This window comes from Mesocricetus auratus, unplaced genomic scaffold (assembly GCF_017639785.1).
Source record: "Mesocricetus auratus isolate SY011 unplaced genomic scaffold, BCM_Maur_2.0 Super-Scaffold_100023, whole genome shotgun sequence".
NCBI lineage: Eukaryota > Metazoa > Chordata > Mammalia > Rodentia > Cricetidae > Mesocricetus > Mesocricetus auratus.
The window spans coordinates 15,974,204-15,996,671 of NW_024429204.1; the positions used below are offsets into that span (position 1 = coordinate 15,974,204).

At 43.1% G+C, this 22,468-nt stretch overlaps 1 protein-coding gene across 2 annotated transcripts in view; it reads right to left on the minus strand.

Annotated features, from left to right (window-relative positions):
* Positions 1 to 9,065: 9,065 nt before the first annotated feature.
* The window catches only part of Samd12 (sterile alpha motif domain containing 12), a 439,420-nt gene continuing 426,017 nt past the window's right edge, over positions 9,066 to 22,468 (minus strand). For both annotated transcript variants that reach the window (XM_040730487.1, XM_040730491.1), the window contains one exon: positions 9,066 to 17,530. In XM_040730487.1, coding sequence (XP_040586421.1) covers positions 17,508 to 17,530 — 23 coding nt within the window. In that variant the 3' untranslated portion in view covers positions 9,066 to 17,507. The remainder of the gene's footprint in view (positions 17,531 to 22,468) is intronic.

A 22,468-nucleotide genomic window follows, 5' to 3' on the forward strand; every position in this document is an offset into this window, starting at 1 on the left:
ATCTTAGGCTGTAAGATTCTGGGTTGTGTTTGTTTTCTTTTGCTTTCAATCAGGTTTTTGTTTTTCATGGTTTCATCCTTGCATGTAGCGTACTGTGATGACATCTACCCCCCCATTCCTTTTCTTCTCTCCCTCCCACTTCTGTTGATACTCTTCATCTCTCCCATAGTCTGTTAGACCCCTCCTACTTTTGTATGATGTGTGTGTGTGTGTGTGTGTGTGTGTGTATGTGTGTAAGTACAGGTATTATGCAGGTGATAACAGCTTCTATGTTTCCATGATGGCAGTGGCCACACCATGTCCAGAAGGCAGCATCTTATACATTGTATAGTATTCCCTCCTGTTACCTGGTGCTCACAGTGGAAACCTCCCGTTTTTGGTGATTCCCCCTGGGCCTCAGAGTAGGTGACATAGATGTCGCATCTAGGGGTGATCACTCAGGAGTCCTTTGCTCTCCATGCTTTGACCAGTTATGAGTCTCTGTGTTGACCATCGTCCACTGCCAACAGAAACTTCTCTATAGTTGAGAGATACACAGGTCTAAGGATACTAATATAAGTTAGAAGGTAGTTTAACTACATGTCTGTTTAACAAAGTATCAATAGCAGATTTCCTTGTGGGGCCCATGAGTTCCCAGGCATAGGCTTTTCATCAAGTTTATAGTACGGGTACATATTCCTTCCAGTGGAAGGGGCCTCAGGGAATGTAAGCCGTTTGTGGTCAGGACAAATGTCACTTACCTCTGTGTTACCCAATACCTACCCCAGGGCCATGTATAGTTCCCAGTTCATAATGCAATGCCCGATTTTATTTCCTAGATAAATAATCCACATTAAAAACTTGCAAAGCTTGCTAGGCTTACTTTCTGCAGGTAGAATTTGAGATACCAGTAGCAAACACATCAATTGATCAATTTTTCAGCCAATGATGCTGCAGTCCTGGGGCGTAAATTTCTAAGTTAAAATCCCAAGAAAAATTGATAAAAAATTATTAAGAGAAATCTATTATGATGGGCTTTCCATTCCATTGATTGAAGAAGAAAGTTTAGTGTCTACTAGTTTTGAATGATTCGGTGGGGTAGAACCTGTACAACAGAGAAGACCGGAAGAATCAGAAAGTCTGGGAATTATATGGGGAAAAAAATCTGTGATTTAGAAGGAATCTCATAAAAGAAGAATAGAAAAACAAAAAGAGAAGCAACTGTCTTTGTGTGAAAAATGAATGTGATACATTTTCTGAAGGTGACCTTGAGCTATGACCCCCCCTACCTTCTACTCCAAAGTGTCATGGTCACACACATGCACCTCTGTAACCCATATACCTGGTCCTCTGTGCTTTCAATGTTTGATGAAGGATGTAGGAATATCTGGCAATGGTTTCCTATGTATCCCCACCCCCCTGCCACGGATATCACCATGAAGACTGGGTTATGGGGACATAAGAGCATTTGAGTTAGCAAACCAAAATGAAAAAGGTGAAGGAAAAACAGATTCTTGGCGAGTTTGTGTGCGACTCTCCCGAAAATGAGGCCATTGTTCTTTGTGAAACAACCGTACATGACTTTCATTATCTACTCCTACCTTGTGTTGTCCCGGGCTGTCCAAAAAGGGAAGCATGCAGTTGCCTTTATTCAAGCTTCTCTCCAGTTATTTTTTCAATATTTATGTGCTATTCACAAAAGGTAATGGAAAGTTATTTGACAGTGTACATGCATCTCTATATGTTGAAAAATAAAGATATCTGAGAAGCAGAAAGTACAACACTCCTAATGCTTCCTGAAACATAACAAAACCAGGGATGTCTCTTGGCAAAATGAGTTGACAGGAACCTGGGATGCATTTTAGAGTTCTTTAGTAAAAGGTAGTTAGAAAAGCAGCACTGGGGGAGGGTGGGCCGAAATATAGGAGTTAATGGAAAAAGAGCTGAGATCTACAAGGGATCTTCTGAAGGGAAGACTGGAAATAGAAAGATGCAGATGCCTTTGGGTGGACTTTCCTGGGTCTCACAAAAAGATTTGATAGGATTCTGAATAATCTTATGTCAACAAATTATTTTGATGGTCTCAACTGAACATCTCACAGACATCCCTACTCTTGATCCAAATATTGCTGCCTTGTTTATCTAGAGAAGCAGGAAGCACCAAGCTCTATGATGGCCAGAAGGCTTCCAATTGCATCTGTGAAGCGGTGGCGATGGGAATCTGTGCGTCCCAAGTCTAGGGAGAAGTTGGTGCCTAGTACTTTCCCCTTCCTCAGATAACACACCTGACTTTGTTCTTTATGACAAGGAGAATTTCTTAATACAGAATAGAAAGGTTGTGAGTCCCAGTTAGGGAGAAATAAAAGGAGCCGAGAAGAATATGACCCAAATTTTAAAGTTTGATTCGTCTCTCCTGACATTTCTTTTCAGCTTTATATTTACTAATATAAAGCTATATATAATGTGGGTGCCTAGTAGCACAAACACTGAGATCGACAATCAATAAATGGGGCCTCCTGAAACTGAGTAGCTTCTGTAAGGCAAAGGACACAGTCAGAAAGACAGAAAGGCAGCCCACAGAATGGGAAAAGATATTCACTAACCCCACATCTGTCAGAGGGCTGATCTCCAAAATTTACAAAGAACTCAAGAAGCTACTCTCCAAAACACCAAAGGACACAATTAAAAAGTGGGGGACTGAACTAAATAGAGAATTCTCAATAGAGGAGTCTAAAATGGCTGAGAGACACTTAAGAAAGTGCTCAACATCCTTAGCCATTAGGGAAATGCAAATCAAAACAACCCTGAGATAACATCTTACTCCTGTCAGAATGGCTAAAATCAAAAACACCAATGACAGCTTATGCTGGAGATGATGTGAAGAAAGGGGAACACTCCTCCATTGCTGGTGGGAGTGCAAACTTGTACAGCCACTTTGGAAATCAATATGGAGATTCCCCAGGAAAATGGGACTCAGTCTACCACAAGACCCAACAATTCCACTCAGGCATATACCCAAAAGATGCCCATTCATACAACAAGGACGTCTGTTCCATTATGTTCATAGCAGCATTATTTGTAATAGCCAGAACCTGGAAGCAACCTAGATGCCCCACAACGGAAGAGTGGATAGAGAAAATGTGGTACATTTACACAATGGAGTACTACTCAGCAGAAAAAAACAATAGAATCTTGAAATTTGCAGGCAAATGGACTGCACCAGAAGAAACTATCCTGAGTGAGGTAACCCAGTCACAAAAAGACAAACATGGTATGTACTCACTCATATATGGATTTTAGCCATGGATCAGGGGAGTGTCAGCCTACAATCCCAGGACTAGTGAGTCTGGGAAACAGGGAGGTTCACAAGAGAAGTGGAAAGAGGCAAGATCTCCTGAGCAGATTGGGAACATGGGGGGAGGGGAATGGGAACCTGGGAAAAGAGAAGGGGCTAAGAGGAGGGTAGAAGACATAAGGGTGCAGGAATGTTGAGTCAGTGTAAGAATAGAGGAGATCAGGACGAGAGATACCATAATAGTTGGAGTCATAGCTTTGAGGAGAGAGCTGACACTAGTGAGATCTCTAGAGGTCTACAAGAATAACACCAACTGGAAAACTAAGTAATACTGGAGAGACTACATTAATAGCCCCTACCTGGTGATAAGGTTGATGACTACCTTATATAACATCCTAGAACCTTCATCCAGTGACTGATGGAAGCAGAGACAGATACTCACAGCTAAACACTGAACTGACCCCCTGGAATCCAGTGACAGAAATGGAGGAATGATTAGCACAGGAGTCAAGACCGTGCTGGTGAAACTTACAAAGACAGCTGACTGGACAAGGGGGAGCTCTTGAACCCCAGATTGACGCCTAAGAGACCAACAGGGGACTGATCCAGACTCCATGAATGTAGTGTCAGTGAGGAGGCATCAGAAATCTCTAGGGCATTGGGTAGTAGATCAGTGTTTACCATGGCGTACAAATGAACTTTGTGTGGGGACACCAGACCTTGAGCAGAGACCCACTTCCCCATCAGCCTGGGAGTAGGCAGCTGTAAGACAATGTTTACTAAAAACAATACAATGCCCGGGGCAATAAGTTCCTGAAAAGGGCTGTCCCACAGAAACTGCCCTGACCTTGACCTTTTCCAAAGACTAACTGCCTCTTCTGACACACCCAAGTCAGTTTCTGGTGTCAGAGCAGAACCAGCCAGGGGCAAGGAGAGAGCAGAAGCTTTTCTGGAGGGATGCCTTTCTTGGGAAGTTTTCTTGAGCCTTTTTGGGGCCTGCTTAAAGTTTTCTTTACATCGTTGAACGAGTCTCTGTGTCGTCAATCCCTGACACCCTCCGCACATTCTCGGACACAGGCTGCACAGTGGGCGCGGCACTTTGGGAGCCCATTCCATATAGAGGAATGCTCTCTCAGCCTGGACACATGGGGAAGGGCCTAGGTCCTTCCCTGGATGAAATGACAGACTCTGGAGATCCCCCAAGGTGGGCCTCACTCTCCCTGGGGAATGATGTGGGGATTGGCCTGGGAGTGGGGTGGTGGGGTTGGTCTGGTGGAGGGACAAGGGGGGGGGGAGCTTGGATTGACATTTGAAACATGCATGTTTCTATTTTAAATAAAAAACTAGTTGAAATAAAAGAAGAAAAATAATAATGTGGGTCTCAGTGAGGAGGCCCAGGCTATCTATGGGGCTTTGGTTGGTAGATCAGTATTTATTCCTGGCATACAAATGGACTTTGGGTGCCCATCCCACAATGAGAGATGCATTCTCACCCTGAACTCTTGGGGGAGGGTCTAGGCCCTGCCCTGGATGAAATGACAGACTATGGACACCCCCATGGAGGGCCTCACCCTCCCTTGGGAAAGGAGGGGGCTTTGGGGGGGTTGGAGGGAGGGTACGGGAGGAGGGGAGGGAAACGGAGAGGCACCTGGGATTGACATGTGAAGAAACCTTGGTTCTAATTTAAATTTAAAAATAAAAAATGTAGAAAAAAACCTATATATATTTTAACCATACTTGTACCTTCTGTTATCTTCATTCATCTTCTTAACACATCCACTGATCTGCTTCCTCTTCTCAGATTTTCCTCCGTTCATATCTTTGGGGTGTATGTAACCTAGCAGTTTTCATTAGGATTGACTTTAGGTGCATGAGTGAAGGAATTTTCACAGGAGCAGTGGTACCTTATCATTGCCTAGGTCACTAAAGAAAATCTCTCTCTCCCCCCCCCAGCAACCATAAACTGCCTATAAATCTTCACAGAGGGTTGCGACCTCATGCATCCCTCTTCTCTCCTTGGCAATATGTTGACAGGTCTTATCTTTTTTTTTTGACAAATTTTTTAATTTAAATTAGAAACAAGCTTGCTTGACATGTCAATACCAGCTCCCTCTCCCTCTCCTCCTCCCTTGCCTCCCCCATGCCCCCTCTGCTCCCCAGGGAGGGTGAGGCCTTCCATGGGGGATCTTCAAAGTTGACAGGTCTTATCTTGTTTCGGTCTTGTACAAAGGACCACAGAGGCTGTGAGTTCAAGAGTGCAATGGCCAACTCATGCCTGGAATGCAACATTTGGCACCACTCCACCCCTTCCTCTGACCATATATTCTTTCCACTGCTTCTTCTGCAGTGTTCTCTGAGCTTTTGAGGGAATGGTATATGTAAAGAGAAGCTTTCCTTGCTAGCCGCTTTGGTTTATCACCTGCCAGTCGCCTGGGCTCTGCCACGTTGTAGTCCCCAAATAACACACAAGATGCTGTATTAATTATGAAGCTGTTGGCCTTGCTTGTTTCTTCCTGGCTACCTCTGACTTAAGTAATTACCCCATAATTGTCAATCTATGTATTTCTCTTACCGGAGACATTCCAGGCTTCCTACCCCATGGCGGTTACATCTCGAACTCTCCTGTGTTTCTCCTTCCCAGAATCCTCCTGGACTCCTAGCCCCACCTATCTAGATTCCTATTGGCCAGCAGTAATTTATTGACATATACACAGGACTTCCCCAACAGGTATACATATTCCACACACAGCTGATCATCCAACAATTATTCTCAACACTATGGCTAGTTCAGAGTCTTTGAGGTTGATGCCACTTTCTTTAAAAAAGAAGTCAAGATCAGGTTGTCGAAACCCACAGAGGCAGCTCACCTCAACAAGGGGGAACACATGGACCCCAGACTGATGACTGAGGGGCCAGCATGGGACTGATTCTCCAAACTTGGGTATCAGAGAGGAGGTCTTGGCAATCTGTGGGACCTTGGAGAATAGAGCAGCATTTATTCTTGGCATACAGATGGACTCTGGGAAACCATACCATATGGAGGTATGCTCTCTCAGCCTGGACACATGGGGAAGGACCTAGGCCCTGCCTGGGATGATGTGACAGACTCTGAAAATCTCCCATGGGAGCCCTTGCCCTCCGTGGGGAGTGGAGGGGGGATGGAGTGGGGATGAGGGGTTGGGAGGATTGGGGGTTGGGGGAGGAGGGGAGGGAGAGAGAACTGAGAGTGACATGCGTAAATAGTTAAATAAAAAATATGGAAAAAAAGGAAGTCATGCTGACCAAAGATGACAGTAGCAATAATACGTGAGGATAGGCATAGTTCTTCATAAGGAAACCTGATGAGTATATCATGTCTATTTAGCAAAATAACAGTTGAAGCTTCCCCACCACGACCCATGATAGCCCCAGACACAGAGTTTTGACAAAGTTTACAGGCTTACAGTACCAGATGTAGCGTGATCTTAAAATCCAAATGCACCTGTCCCCACTGTACCAGTTAACATATCTTGCCTGGCTGGTCTCCCACAGAATTTCCCCAGCATCAAAGAAAGGTGTAGCATGCAGGATCTACAGTTTTCCATGTGATATTTCTTAAGCAGCTATGATGGAATAAGAGGTGAGGTTAACAGCCTACAATCTCATGGTCAGAGAGTCTGGGAAACAGGAACTTCATTCAGTGGCTGATGGAAGAAGAGGCAGACTCCCTCGGTTAAGTACTGAGCTGAACTCAAGAAAGCCAGTAACAGAGAGGGAGGACTGATGACCAAAGGGATTAAGACTGAGCTGGTTTAACCCCCAGAAACAGCTGACCTGACAAGGGTTAGCTCTTGAATCCCAGGCATCAGCCTGGGAATCCAGCATGGGACTGATCAAGACCCCCTGATGTGGGTGTCAGTGAGGAGGCCTAGGTAATCTATTGAGCCTTGGGCAGCAGATCAGTACCCATCCCGAGTATACACACGGACTTTGGACTCCCATCCAACAATGTGAGGTGCACTCTCACCCTGAACTCTTGGGGGAAGGTCTAGGCCCTGCCTTATATGAAATGACAGACTATGGACACCCCCATGGAGAGCCTCACCCTCCTTGGGGAAATGAGGAGATAATGGGGGGATTGGGAGGAGGGCACGGGAGGAGGGGAGGGAAAGGGAGAGGGACCTGGAACTGACTTGTGAAGCAACCTTGTTTCTTATCTAAATTTAAACTGAAAAATAAAAATAAATAAAAAAAGAGCAAATCAGGAAAAAAAAAGAGGTGAGGGTAAAAATATAAATGTATGTTCCACCTTAAAGGAAATGGAAGATAAATGAAATGGGAGAGAGAGAGAGAGAGAGAGAGAGAGAGAGAGAGAGGGAGGGAGGGAGGGAGGGAGGGAGGGAGGGAGGGAGGGAGGGAGGGAGGGAGGGAGGGAGGGAGGGAGGGAGGGAGGGAGGGAGGGAGGGAGGGAGGGAGGGAGAGAAAGATATGAGGGAGAGAGGGGGAGGGAGGACAGAGAAGAAAAGATAATGAGGTAAGTGGTAAAAGGGACAGCAGAAGGAAAACAAAAAGAGAGAGACCAATTGAAGTTGGGAGAAACTGGGAGGAAAGGAAGAAACGAGAATCAGTCAGGAAGAGAAGGAGAAATGGTCAGGAGTGGTTCTAGAAATGCTAAGATCAGAATATTTTTTCATGTGTGTGGAGTATGGTTTCAATATCTTCTCAGAGACTACATAACCAACAAGACTGCCGCAATAACTGCTTTCAAACTGTGTTTGGAGGAATGGAGAAGGATGTGTGCTTGAAGTTAGAAGGGAAGCAGAATTCTAAGGTTTCTACATGCACTCAACGAGTTAACCCTAAAGGTTATCAAGGTGCTTCGCTTTGGAGACTAAAAGCAATAACAAACACCTGTGTCTTCCTGTGATGCAGGGCGTTTCCCATCTGGAAAAGATGCTTTGCTTCAGCTCTCGTTGGGTCAATCCACAGTCAGTCAAGTCCTGGTGTCTATACATGTTTGTTAAAATAAACAAGGAGGTTGAAAATAGCAGTTTAGAGCAGGTCAAACCGCTTCATTTTTTATTTGGTGCATCTTTTTATTCTGGAAGTTATTTAAGTTTCAGTAAAAGTTTGGAATTCATACATGTTTGGTAATATATATGAATGAGCAAGAAAGGTATATGGATGTTTGCTGAGCTACGCCAAGACTTGGGCTGAATGTGTCTGGCAGCACTGGCTTTTCCCTCTGGGCAGGTGTCATTTGAAAGTCTGTACCTATTGATAAAGGACAGATTTCTTATACTTCGTAACCACCTGAAAAGAAATGCAGACAGGAGGTGTTGGGAAATGTCATCGTCTATGCTACACGGTGGGCATTTAAGACTGTCCACAAGAACAAATTGGTGAGCCAAGATCTTTGGTCCCCTCTTTACTCCGATGTGTCACCATGTCTGAGGAGGAAGGGAATAGTGACTTTGGTCCAGCAGTGCTCAATCTCAAACTCAAGCATTCAATAGAAACCAATCCCATTGGTGGGATTCCGTACTGGGGGAATTCTGTGTGCTGGGAGGGAGGCCACCAATTCATCTCATATAAACTATTTCTCTAGGAAACTCAGCATAATTGAGGACAATTTTCCACCATGAATTGCATCATTAGCTAACACAGGGAAAGTGAAATGCTGTTAACTTTTCCTTTCCTTCTACAAAGCTGATGAGCTGAAGAAAATAGAAATGAAAAGTTTAATGCTTTTTTTTCCAGTTTGCCAAGGCTATATGTTGAACATCAGAATCAAAACACTTTTACACGGTAATAGAAATCCCACATTTTAATACATTGCCATGCACATAGGAATCAAATAATGCCGGATACAAAATAGTCAGATATACAAAATGATAAAGCCGATTTTCAAGCCTGATAGAGAGCATGCTCGTGGATACAAGTGGGCACAAATTGGGACAGTTTTATTTTCATCAATTTAAAAAGAATCACACCCTTTCCCAGACTTCGTGAAGAAAACCCAAAATAGAAAGAAATATTCTAAGAACATATAAAGAGACCCGAAGGGGATTGGCAAGTTGGTAGCTGCTCAAGATACATAGGTCAGTGGCTCAAAATTGTGGTGCACACTAATTCTTATGTTTAGAGGAGAAAGGTTTCTAAACATCAGATACCGTGGAGCCGGCGCACGCGGACAGCCAACGGAAAAGGCACTCTTGTTTTTGCCACATAACTTTGTGTCTTTTGAAGTCTGGGCCTGGAAGGAACCCTTTCTGGAGAAAAGAATAGAGAAACAAAGAAAAGGAAAGAAAAGACAAGAAAGCAGAACAGTTGTGGGAAATGGATAAGGGAAATTCCTTTTAAATGAACCAGTCTTGGGAGAACAACATGATTAAGCCCGCTGCTTTCACTATGCACTTGAAGGAGCTACAATATATAGTCTCCATACTACTACTCTATGAAATGTGCTTTTATGACATGCTGGTCAAGGAATGGACTAGTCTTTTTTTTTTTTTAATCATATTTCTTCCTTCAAACTTGGTTATTTCTGGGGAGAGATTTTTTTTCCTTCTTTTCATTTTTGTAGTGCCGGGGATTGAAGCTGGGTCCTTACATATGTTGGGCAAGCACTCCATGACTGAACTACACCCTCTGTCCCCTCAGACTCTGTCGAGCTCACTGCTGTTCTGTTTAATTCACACCAAATGATTTTCACGTTATTTCTTTCCTCGAACAAATACTAACATGCAATAGCACCCGGTCACGGAAATCCTGCCTTGCCTAAGTAATTCTTGATGCCCTCAGCTTGCCATCTGCGCATGCTCTGTGGCCTTGTTCAGGCTGAAGGTCGGGAGTCTGCCTGTCGCCATCTCTGCCTGGGTCACTGTTGTCCGAACCTTGGAGAGGGGACGGAGATAAGTGGATGCCATTGCTGAAGACTCTACTATTATCTCCTGCATCTCAGAAAAAGCTTGTGTGTGTGTCTGTCTGTCTGTCTGTCTGTCTGCCTCTGTGTGTCTGTGTATCTGTGTGTGTTGGTGTCTGTATGTCTCTCTCTCTGTGTATCTGTGTGTCAGTGTCTATATGTCTGTGTCCAACCATTTGTGTGTGTATGTCCACACACACATGTAAAATACCATCCATTGATTTCTAATTCTTCCTTCTCTTTTAATCTCAGAGTGAAGTCCTGGTAATAATAGTTTTTGAAGGAAAAAAAAACCAAGATGAGAAACAGTATCATTAACAAAGCCCGTGACCCGGTTTGCCGTGGCAATTATCCGTAAATATGTGGTATGGGACAACCTTACCCGTTAGCTCCTTCTAGTTCCCAAACAACTCTGTCTGCTGAAGGAGAGAGAGAATTCCAGAAAGGCTAAGGCCCAAAGCCCCCTCCCTTCCCCAGCAATTGCAAGCACCCCACCATTCTTGAATTCTGAAAAGTTCCTTCCCCTTTATCAGCAAAATGCCAGTCTCTACAAAGTCCTAAGTGTAACATAAGTATATAAACCACAGCAGGTCGATAGTTTCTTTTTTCAGGTTTTTTTTTTTTGTACTGCTAATCTGTAATTTGGTTACAATATTGATCTTTTCTAAAATTTCGTGTAAAGCTATTTAACTTAGTGCCTAATAATATTAAATAGTTGGATTAACTAGAACTACCGGAGTGTGGTTCCGTGGCGTAAGAGTTCCGGTAGAATGGGTTTCAAAACATTTGTGCTGCCTTGGCTTTTTAGCAGTCCCAGCTTCTGCTCTCCTCATCCCTGAGTCCCACCATGTAAATGAACAGGCCAGCTCTTATTCAGTTCTCTGCAACATGAACTTCTTCTACTAGGCAAATCCCAGCCCCCTCCAGCCTGGCATTCTTAGAACAGTACTTTCCAGCTGGCAGAGGAAAGACAGATGGAGGTAAACTATGCAGAGCCCCGCTGTGGCCCAGTGTGAGTAGAAGCCCTCCTATCCGTGTGTGTGTGTGTGTGTGTGTGTGTGTGTGTGTGTGTGTGTGTGTGTGTGTGTGTGTGTGTGTATAGGTAGGGTCAATACTCTCGCAGAAGCTAAAGCTTCTGTTGCTGGTAGGAGTGGAATAAGCATGAAAAAGATGGTCTGGGGATGTGAGTCATGGTTAAAAAAAATCCAAACAAACAAGGATGAAAGCAAGGCTCTAGCAATTTGAACATAAACATCCATCAGCAACTGCGATGACCTTCAAGGTTTCCACCCATAACCAGGGGTCTTTTTAATTGATTTGTTTTTCGAGACAGGATCTCATGCAGTCTCAAAATTGCTATGCAGTCTGCGATGACCTCAAACTCTTGATTTCTCCTTGCCTCTTTCTCTCAAGTGCTGGCATTATAGGCATGCACCACTCTACCTGGTTGAGGTGGTTCTACGGATCACCTTAGGGCTTTGTGCATGCTACGCAAACATCACCAAACCAATACATCTCCAGTTCCACCAGAGGTCTTTTTAGAAGAATTGGCATATGCTTCACCTCCCCAGCTGATATGTGAGGAAACACATACTTTTCTTGAATTAACTGCATGGGCTCCAGAGAGGGGAGTGCCCAAAACTGCCTGTATCTGTGGTCAGCTCCCAATGTGTGTGTGTGTGTGTGTGTATGAATGATTCAACAATCTTCAAACCTATAACAATACACAAATTCCAAGCCCTATTTTTGCATTTATGCTTGAACATAGAGCCTATCTAGTGTGTTTAAGAGGTCTTTCATTGTCTTGGTGCTGTTTTAGAAGCTGGGGTCACTTCTCAGGAGATGACAACAGAGGGTGCTCAGTTTGTAGTTGGGAGAGAAGCAATGTCTAAAGTGCACAAGGTAGTGGATTGGAGGCAAAATTCACTTCTCCTTCCCAGGTGAAACAACGATTTATTATAGTAAGAATTCTTGCTATAGATTTTAAGCATCAAGTATTTTACTATCTTTTTATAGAACTTGAGGAGGGACAGTGAGTAAATGCAGTTCCACAAAGCCGACTTGTGTGTTCTTTCAAAATACTCAACACTGGAATTCTACATTTGATAACCATGTGTAGGCTAATATGGAAAAACTGTGTGATTCAACTGTTTATTTCCTTTGATACGAATGATTGAATTCTAAAACACTGTGAGCATGATGGCAGGCAACCAGCACTCTTTAGTGTTTTACTGAGTTGGTGTAGGTGTAAGGACCTCCAAGTTGAGGGAAATTTATTTTTCTTCCTTTGGGGGCTTTTTTGAGGCAGGGTTTCTTTGTGTAGCCCTGGCTGTCCCAGAACTTGCTCTGTAGACCAGGCTGGCCTCCAACTCGGAGATCCACCTGCCTCTGCCTCCTGAGTGCTTGGATTAAAGGTGTGTACTACCTAACACTTCCCAGCTCAATAGATTCTAATAGCATTTCTGCAAAGCTGCTATGCAAAACACTTGACACTTTATGCAGAAAGCTCCTAGACATTTCTGAGGTTTGGAGAACAACAATAAAACAATTGATGACCCAAATGTCCCAAATCATTAGCTCCAAAATTTGAAGATATTATGTGATCAGAAGGAATGTCAAAAGACCAACAACGCTGGTACCATTATGTCACTTGATTGGGATTCAGTGTGAGGTCTGTCCCCAGTGACTTTTACACGGTAGTCAGTGTAGCTTGCTGGTATTGTTTAATGCTTGAAATAAGTACACAAGGGCATTCTGTTGGGAGGATTCTGGGATCCTATAGTTCTTAAGTAGCCTTATCTGCTAAAGGAAACAGCTTTACGAAACCTGGAATGATCAGGCTTCACTGATTAGTAGAAGTCACTTCTTTTTCCTTTGATGTGGAGTAGAGGACCAGCACTGGTCCATGCCTGATGCTCTATCTCTTTTCCATTTCATCACCTAAATTCCATGCTACACGTTTTAGAGTTTAGAAATAGCACTAGTGCCTTCCCACTTCCTCATCCAGGATTTTGCCTCTGAAACTAAAGGGATGGACAAAGGTGTCATCACTGATACAGACCCTGGAGTCACCTTCAGAGTGTAGGTACACTTGGTCATTTTTTTCCTCACTCAAAGCTTTCAGAAGTCTATTCTGTATCCCAGCTAACAGATATCACCAGAAGAACATAATCGAATCAGCCTTCTTTTACCTTTAAGCTCCCAGAAGTTCTGTCTATTGGTAAACCAGAGTTCACAGGACCATGCTCTGGCTCCAGGATTAGACCCAGATCTAAGGGGCTTGAGGTGGAGGCTTGTCTGTCTTTGAAGTACAGTCCTCAGCTGTGCTCAAGTGCATATATCTCCTAGCCTGCCCTTCTCTCTAATCCCACTGGCTTTGTATAAATGATCACCACTGACCAGTGACTTTGGAAAATGGGGGGCCCCAACTGCTGCCTGGGCAGCATCAAAGTCAAGCTTAAGGCTGAATTACTAGTCAGGACAGGGGAAAAATTGCTGAGGACTATGTGGTTCTGTCTGAGTTCTTTATAGGATGCTTAAACTATACGTAGAGCACTGTGTGAAAGAAGGTGAGAATAAAAAAATCACACATGCGTAAAATAAATCGAAAAGTGGGGTGAAGGGGCTGTGGGAGAGGTGATGAAGAAAAACAGCCTTTAAAGAATAAAGGCATTTTTTGTCACTTTCAAAGACTAGATTTTGAAGTCAATGGTAGCTTTAAGTCAAGTTGTCACGTAGCAAAATTACTCTCAAGAACACGGAAGAAAAGGTGATAAAGAATGAAGTTGCTAATGCATGGGGAAGAGGTTTGGATTAAAAAAAAGTGTTAGGGGTGTCTTGAAAACTTTACTTCCTTGCAACTTTTATTGTTGCTATCCAAAACCAATTTTGTGACATTTGCAGACAAAGAAAGCATTTAGGGTGTGTGTGGTGGATCCATTATCGGGGTTCTTATACTTAGTTTATATTCGCAGGCATCCTTGATCTCCCATCTCCCCACTGAATGTTAGAAATGGCACGATCCCCTCAGCACTGAGGACTGTATGCCTCTGTCTGGCCAGCTGCAGAGTGACTCTGGAGAGAACCTGGCATGTTTACCCATATCATGGAGGTAGAAATAGAATTGGTGGGTAGACACATCTTGGAGCTAGCGCAGGGATTTGAAGGTAAGTCAGGTCCCATAAAGAAAGTTGACAGGGTCCCTATCCCTCCTAGGCAAGTCTCAAGCTACTGGTGTGATTTGCTTTTGACCCCAACAGCAGAACTGTGATGTTCTGCATATTTAAATTTGGTTTTGGATCTGAACAGAGCTAATCCCCTCAGCACTCCGGAGAGTCTGATAATCATTCATTTCAGCTCATTCTCAAGAGTGCCTTTCCTGTATACGTGTGAGTTTTAGCCTTTTTAGTAAGAAGGGTAGCACAGATTTAAGAAAAAAGGAAAAACTAAGCCTCAATCATTTACAGTCTTTACATATTAAATCATTTACCCCTTAGCTCCTCAAATCTCCTGTCTTACTAAACAAAACCCACCACAGATATGCCTGGATTTCTGGAAGGTAAAATTTCACTCTCATTTGTGCCCAGCCCACCAAAAACACACAACAAAGCAAGACATAAGCGCAGGGCAATTTCATGGAGGAGCGCCATACAACACGGAAGCTGAAGGCGGTGAATGAGATCATTTCTACATTTTTCTGGTTTTGCTTGGGCGTGCACAGATTTTATGCCACCATGTTTCCAAACCAATAACAATTTCAAACAGAGGTCGACAGTTTGGAAAACAGTGCGGGCTCATATGCAAATATGTAGGTAGTGCCAGGCATTAAGGCATTTTTTAGAGATACTATTTTCATCTGGGCTCTTAAGGACCTTTATTTTGCCTTTTTCCATTTCTATCTTTACATGTTTCCTTTCAATAATGTCACAGTATTCCCCTGACTCAAAAAAAGAGAGGCAACTTGTTTTTAATTGTTCAGATTATTTTGCAAAAGCCAAAATAACAATAGCCCATGATCATTTCGTGGACGTCTGCACTTGAATGTGCATCCAGTTCTCCAAGGGTTTTAGCAGAGGTCTCAGAGTATAACCGGCAACATCAGTTAATTCCCAGCTCCAAGATCTCAGCACCTGGCAGGGTTTATAGGATTCATTAGAACCAATTCAGGCTCTTTAGGAGTAGTTACAGAATTGGCATTTCAGAGAACCCAGCATAGTGGTAAATGGTAGTGTCTATAGAAAGACATAAAGGATAGCAACCGAGAGCTGCTGTGGGAAGTTCTACTCAACCTAGCTGGTTGTCTGGTGAGGTTCTCTTTGTGCTCTGAAGCTGCCCACTCAATCAGGAATGGGACCCGCCTGCTGTGTGTCATGAACATTTTCTTATGTTTCTCTGGCGAGGGGAGGAGGGTGGGTATGAACATCTCAATTCAGTTTGCACTGTGGAACAAGAGAGAAAGAAATAACTCAATAGAAGCAGAAGTGTGTGCCTTATGTACTAGAGTTGACCCAGCATGATTCATGGTGCATGGTGGTCCCTCAGCAGATGCTTGCTGAACGAAAAGAAGGAGTGAAGGGATGCATAAACCCCGCTGTTGGAACTAAGGCAAACGGATGGGTCATAGGGCAGGAACGCTGGCAGCCTGGGTTAGCAATTTCCAATGTTTAGATTATTATGGTCTGTTTTTGATGGTTCTGGTGGTGATCTATGGAAAGTCCAGATTTCATGGTAACTATCATTTCTCTGAGTTCCCTATCAGGACCTCTCTCCAGCCCACATCTGACAGGAGCCATCCTGTGGAGAGATATCCTATGTGTATCTCATTCATGTCTTTCTACCGCCTGTGACCCCCAAGTGGAGACAGAGAATGAGTGCTTGGAGACAATGCAAACGTCTTGCTTGCTTGTGCTGGAAGGGTGCCCGAAGTTGTCGCATCTATTTTAAATATTAGTCTCTGATGCCTTTTGCTCTCAGGTTAGGTTAGTGAGCACTCATAACACACTTCGCAGAGGTTTTGATTCTGCCAAGTTTCAATTCCCAGGGAAAAGATGCTAATGTATCTATCACAAGGGGGAAATCAATATAAATGAACACTTCTCTAGTGTTCAGGTAGGCAACCACTGAATGGACAGGGTTCCCAGGACTGTGCTTTGCTGTTAGGCAGAATTTTAAAAAGTCATATATACATCCCAGGAAGTATTAAAAGGGAAGAAACCTAGGGTGGACCGAATGGTTTACTTTTCTAGGCACATGGGGGAGGTGAGGGGGTGCGGGAGTGGAGGGGTGGGGGTGGGTCATTTGATGCTTCTCTCCAGAATTGCGATTTAAACTTGACCTCTGAAAGTTTTCCCCAGTGTGGGAATGGGACCACTAAGGTTGCAACCTGATGCCCTTGGCATCAATCCACAATGGTCTTGGTGTTTGGAAGATCTCCGCTATAGAAGATGAATGTGTATGCATTGGTCAAAGACCAGCATCCTGTACAGAGTGTCATGATGTCATGTTTTAAGTTGTGCCCCGGTACAAGGAACCAAGGCTTCAAATAGTCCAGTCACCAGGCTGGCTAGCTTCTACTTCCCTTTGTGCTATAAGTAATCTAGTTATCCAATAAAGTGTCAGCAAGTGAAATCTAACAGTATTGTGGCCATATTTACACTGATCTACCACAGACAACTGGGGGGGGGATACTAGGAGTGGAGTTTGTCTTGGACAGTCTGAGCCAGAAATAAGACAAGATGTGTAAAGAAAAGAGAAAACATTTGTTTTCCTACATATGCCAGATGTGCTATTTTATCTCAGCGTAGCATCCTCATATAAAGTGCTTCAGCATCGGACAGAACACCGTTGGACATTGTAACTAACACAATCAAGACATGTTTACATTCCTACCAGGGCATAACATTGTGAACCCTTCCACTGAGACTCTTGTAGTTTTTTTCTAAAACATCATGCCATCTGCACACTTAATGAAATAATCCAGTAGTTGCCATGCTAAAACAGGACTTCTAGTGAAGGGCACAGCCAGGGCCCAAGGGGAACTTGAGTTATGCACAGTGATGAAAACTGGAAGCAATTTTCCAGCTAATGGTCTGCCAATGACCACTTGGAACGAGTTGGCACTGTATGTTATGCACCTCATTTGAAACCACTGCAAACCAAGATTATTTTTCCTTTCAGACTTCATAGTTTTGACTGAATCTTCTCAGTTAATCCAGATAATCTGTCAGTGCTCCAAGGATCTCTTCTGGCAGTACCATGATAAGTCTTTCTCTGGGGAACAGGCCATGCTCATATCCACTGGCAGGACAGCAGCTTGCAAGGCTAACATGTTTATGGCGAACCCTCCGCTGAGGCTGAAGAAAAGGAAAAAGGGGGAGGAGGGAAATGGTTAGCAACTTTCTTTATAGTCTGACATATCAACATGTAACAATTATCTTATTTGGAGAATCCTAACACCTTTAGTGAAAAGAAAGGGTTGCTAGAGGCTTGTCATGAAACATCCTTGCACTAGTTGGCAAAACACAGAAGATGCCCATTTCAAGAGCCAGGCCACATTGCCCAGAACAGAGGGCAGAGCTGGGTCTCTGGACTTGGCTTCCAGCCCCTTGACAGGGGTGCAGGCTGGCAACCCATCTCATTTTATAGAGCTGCATGCCTGTACCGGCCTGGGAGCACCATGCATCTGGAAATGACACAAGACATTGTGTGTGTGTGTGTGTGTGTGTGTGTGTGTGTTTTCATTCATTAGGAATTCTTGAATAAAATCAAGGAAATATTAGAAGCAGTATGATTAAGGGCTCCTGAGTTTGCACATTAAAAACCAAGTGGGATTGAGGCTAGAAAGAAAAAGTCATTGAAATCTGACTAGAGATTAGAACTATCTGAACTGTAGTCCTCCTTTGAACTTTTGGAGTTCTGGAATAGATACAGTATCCTCATTTTAACTTTCTAATTTTTCCATTATTTTATCTGGCTACTCCACACACAGTTCTCCACACACAGGTTCTCAATAATTCATTATTGTGAGTATACATGAATATTTTTCTAAGAATTCAACATTAGTTTTATTTAATATACATAAAATTATTGAGCAATAGCAGCAGTTATTGATGGAAAAGAAGTATTCCTAGGTCTTCGAGTCCAGGTGGCTTCACAAAATACAAGAAGATACAAAAATTGCAAGCAAGCGTTTGATTAAAACTTGTTATTTATGAGAAAAATGCAAAACAAAAGGTCCTCTGGTAATTGGTATATTAAATATCAAATAGTAACACACCCTTCTGATAAGGTTGCAATGTGAGAAGAATGTTAACATTTTGCTTGTGGCATTGTAAACTGGAAAAGTAACATCCATTTATTTAAAAATCATTAAAAATTTATATCCCCTCATGTAGTGATCCCCTTCCTAAGAGTGTACCCAAAGGAAAAATATGAAAAATGTAAGAAGCTATGGGAAAAACTGTAACCTAGAGGTTATTTATACTGCAGAAAAAATTGGAAACAAGTCTATTGTTGAAAATTTAAGTTAAGCAAAGTACATTAATAAGATGGATAATTAAAAGCCCATTAAAATAATACTCATTTTGATGATTATATGGCACCAGGATAAAGTTATGATATGCTATAATACACAGCATAATATATGCATAAACTAAACTAATGGAAAGTGAAAATGGAAAAAATTGCTACTAGTGTTATTGTTGAAATACTTTGCAAAACAGTAAGAAAAATTAGGCTTACTCCTGAATAATATTTGCTAGTATATCATGGTAGTTGACATTCACCAGTACTATATAGAAAAATAATACTTTATACTTTCATACAGAGATGACACTCCACTGTCATTGAAAGGGAGAGAGAGACTAACATGGGGAAAAAATATCCAGGTCACCCTATAAAGAAGCCATACAGCCCTGAAGTTCAGCATAGATTCCATGCAGGTCGACACAGCACAGCATGATGTTCTTGAAGCTATTGTTTGTTACCCTCTGACCTGGGAGATGTATGTCCTTAGAAAAAAGCCAACGAAATAAAATTCAAACAGGAATAATGACAGTTAAAGACTGAGCCCTGACAAGTTACCAGACTTACACCTTTGTGTGGAAATTGCAGCTAGGTTTATCGTTCACATGGCTGTGGTGTCTACATGTGTTTCCGCGAGCTCATGGAGGGCAGATGTGTCTAATTTGTATTCATGGGCTTCATCTTAGCCTATTATACTTTGATGCTCCTTCACCTTTACTGCCCAATACTCTTCTTAGGAAAAGGAAAAACGTACCCATTTCATGAATAAGGACATCAAAGCCCCAAGTGTTACTAGCCTAAGGTTGCACAGGTCATAAGGTTGCAAGTTATATTCAAAGATAGGTGTGTTCTACACTAGTGATGCAAAAGCGTTAACAGGCTGAAAATATAAAATACAAGTGCCCAGATCTTTCCCACTCCCCCCTTTTTTGGGTGGGATTCTGTATTTACCCACAAGTCCAATCAGCACAATATGAAACACGATGAGAGGCAGGGCATAAAATTGTAATAGAAATTAATTTGCATCCGAACGAATAGTGAGGTGTTCTTATAGAATACGAACTTGTAAGGCAGTAGAGGCCACAGACAAATCTTCAGGATTGACAAGATGTTGGGACATGACTACCATAAGCAGGATTCTTGAGAAGAGAAATGGTCAAAGGAGGAAGCCTATTGTGACATAATGTTTTTTACATCGTTCTACCACATTAATTAACCTCCACTGTTCATTAATACTTCCTGAAGTTAGTGTTGGGCATTTTTTTTTATCTGAGTGGCCACATTGTATCACGCTCAGGAGAAACAAGAAGTCACTATTTACTCAAGTTGGATAATAAGACATTGAGTTAGTTAAATTAAACTTGAACCTAAACTGGGTATGATGGTACCCACCTTTAATCCCAGCATCCAGAGGCAGGCAGATCTCTGTGAGTTCAAGACCATCCTGGCCTCACAAGTGAGTCCCAGGACAGCCAGGGCTACACAGAGAAGCCCTGTTTCACAAAACAAAACAAAAAAGCAAACAAACCAACCAACCCCCCCCAAAAAAACCTTGAACCTCAATCTTCTTATCACATATGCTCAATGGTGGGCTTTTCTGTCATCACTATAGATTTTTCTTAAGTGTGATCATTTATTGTATCTGTGTATATATGTATATGGTCATGCACATGACTCCATGAATGTCTGAGGTAGTTGGTTCTCGCCTTCAGTCATGTGGGACCTGGAGAGAGAGAGCTAAGATGGTCAGGTTTGGGTGCGCATGCCCATAACCCATTCAGCTATCTCTCTGGCCCTCACTGGAGATTTCCGTTATCAGCCCTAGAAGTAAAAGTTCAAAAGCTACATAAAGCAAGCTGAAGGGGTGGCTCAGTGGGTACAGTACCTGCCACCTCAGTATGGGGGCCCGAGTTCCCGAGTTCAGACCCCCAGGGCCCACACAGAGGCGTTTTTTTTTTTTTTTTTTTTTTTTTTTGGCCAGGCAAGGTGGTTGTGTGTTTTAATCCTGATCCTCAGGCAGCAGAAGCTGCCAGGTCTTGATGAGTATGGGCCCAGTCTGGTCTATAAAGCAAACTCCAGGGCAGCCAGAGCTACCCAGTGAGACACTATATCAAAAGTGAAAATAAAAAACGAATAAAGCCTTGGCGGGTATCGTGTATTTCAGCACTGTGAGGCCATAGGCAGGAGAATCCCCGGAGCTTGCTGGCCAGCTAGAGTAGTTAATCTGTGAGCTCCAGGTTCAGTGAGACCCTCTCTCCCTGATAAGATGAAGATCAAGAGAAGACATGAAACCCCAACCTCTGGCCTTCACACACGTGTGCACACACAGGAGACGCACACCCATGTGCATGTACTACGTGAATGGGGCTGAGGATTTGCTTAGTTGGTACAGTAGCTTGTCTAGTGTTAAGGAAGCCTGAGTTTAGTTCCTAGCACTGCAGAAACTCAGGGTGGTAGTATTTGCCTATAATCCCATGAGGGAGGAGGAGACAGGAAGATCAGAAATTCATGGTCATTCTTGTCTGTATAGCAAATTTGAGGGCTAGGCCAGGCTACATGAGACCTAGTCTCAAGAACAAAGAAACAAAATTAGAATAAAAATTAAAAACAGCTACATTTGGTCAAATGCAAAATGGCACTTTGAATTTGGTACCTTTGGCTTTGTTAAGTGGGGAGCAGAAGCTTTCATATGGTACCTGCTTTAGGCTCCAGTGAAGGTGAGAACGTAATGATTTCACTAGACCTAAGATAAGTGATAAATGGGTGTTTGTTGGGTAACACTTAACAGATAATAATAAAGAACCACAGGAGAGCTTCTCTGCCCTTCCTGTTGCATCTGCTGACCCTACAGAAAGGAAGCAAGTGAGACAAAGACCACACCTCAAGCTTCTCTCTTTCCACTTCCATCAGCCTGAAGCCACGCCCAAAGGGGTGTGGCCACCCTTACAGGTTCACAGGCAAGATGCTGCTATACTCCAGCCCCCTGGGCTGCAGCTGTCCCAGTCTTTCTAGCTCACCATTTTGACTGCATGGTTCTGGCCTATGCTCCAACCTCTTTCTTCTCGGATGTTTTTTCTGTTTACCTCCATTGTTCAGGACCTCCTTCCTCCAGGGGTCACATTCTTCATGGAGTTTCTCTCTTCCTAGATACAGGTAAGAACTCCCTCCTGGGTGATAGCATGGCTTCTTAACCTTACCACCACTCAATAAATACTTTTTAAATATAATTATCACCCCCTTTTAAACTCGGGGATTTGTATAATGCCAGGCAAGCACTCTATCAATAAGCAATGCCCCAAGCGTCCCATTCAACCGGCTGAGGGTGGTGCCACTTCTTATTTGTGTCTTGTTAAAACACTGTGCAGTATCAGATATGTAGTTAGTGCTTAATGTGTAGTTGTGAAATTAAGAAGGACGTAATGTTGGAGGAGACTCAGTATTTGGTTGTTTTATCTAGTAATTAAGTTTGTATTCTTGGAGCCAGTCATGTTTGATTCAGAGTATGGGATAAGCAGGGAAGCTTTGGAAACCCAGTAGTTAAGAGCACGGGTTCTGGAAGATGTCCCTTCACCTCCAAGGCTTATCACTTGACAGCTGTGTGATGCAAAAGCCATGAATGTTTTTCTCAAAACTCAGTTGCTTCATCTTTAAAATAGGTAACATCATCTCTACCTAGATGAGTTGCTGTGGTGATGAAATGAGCTCACCGGATAGGGACTTTGCACCGTGTTTAGCAAATAAGAGATACCTGATGAGTGAGTGATAGC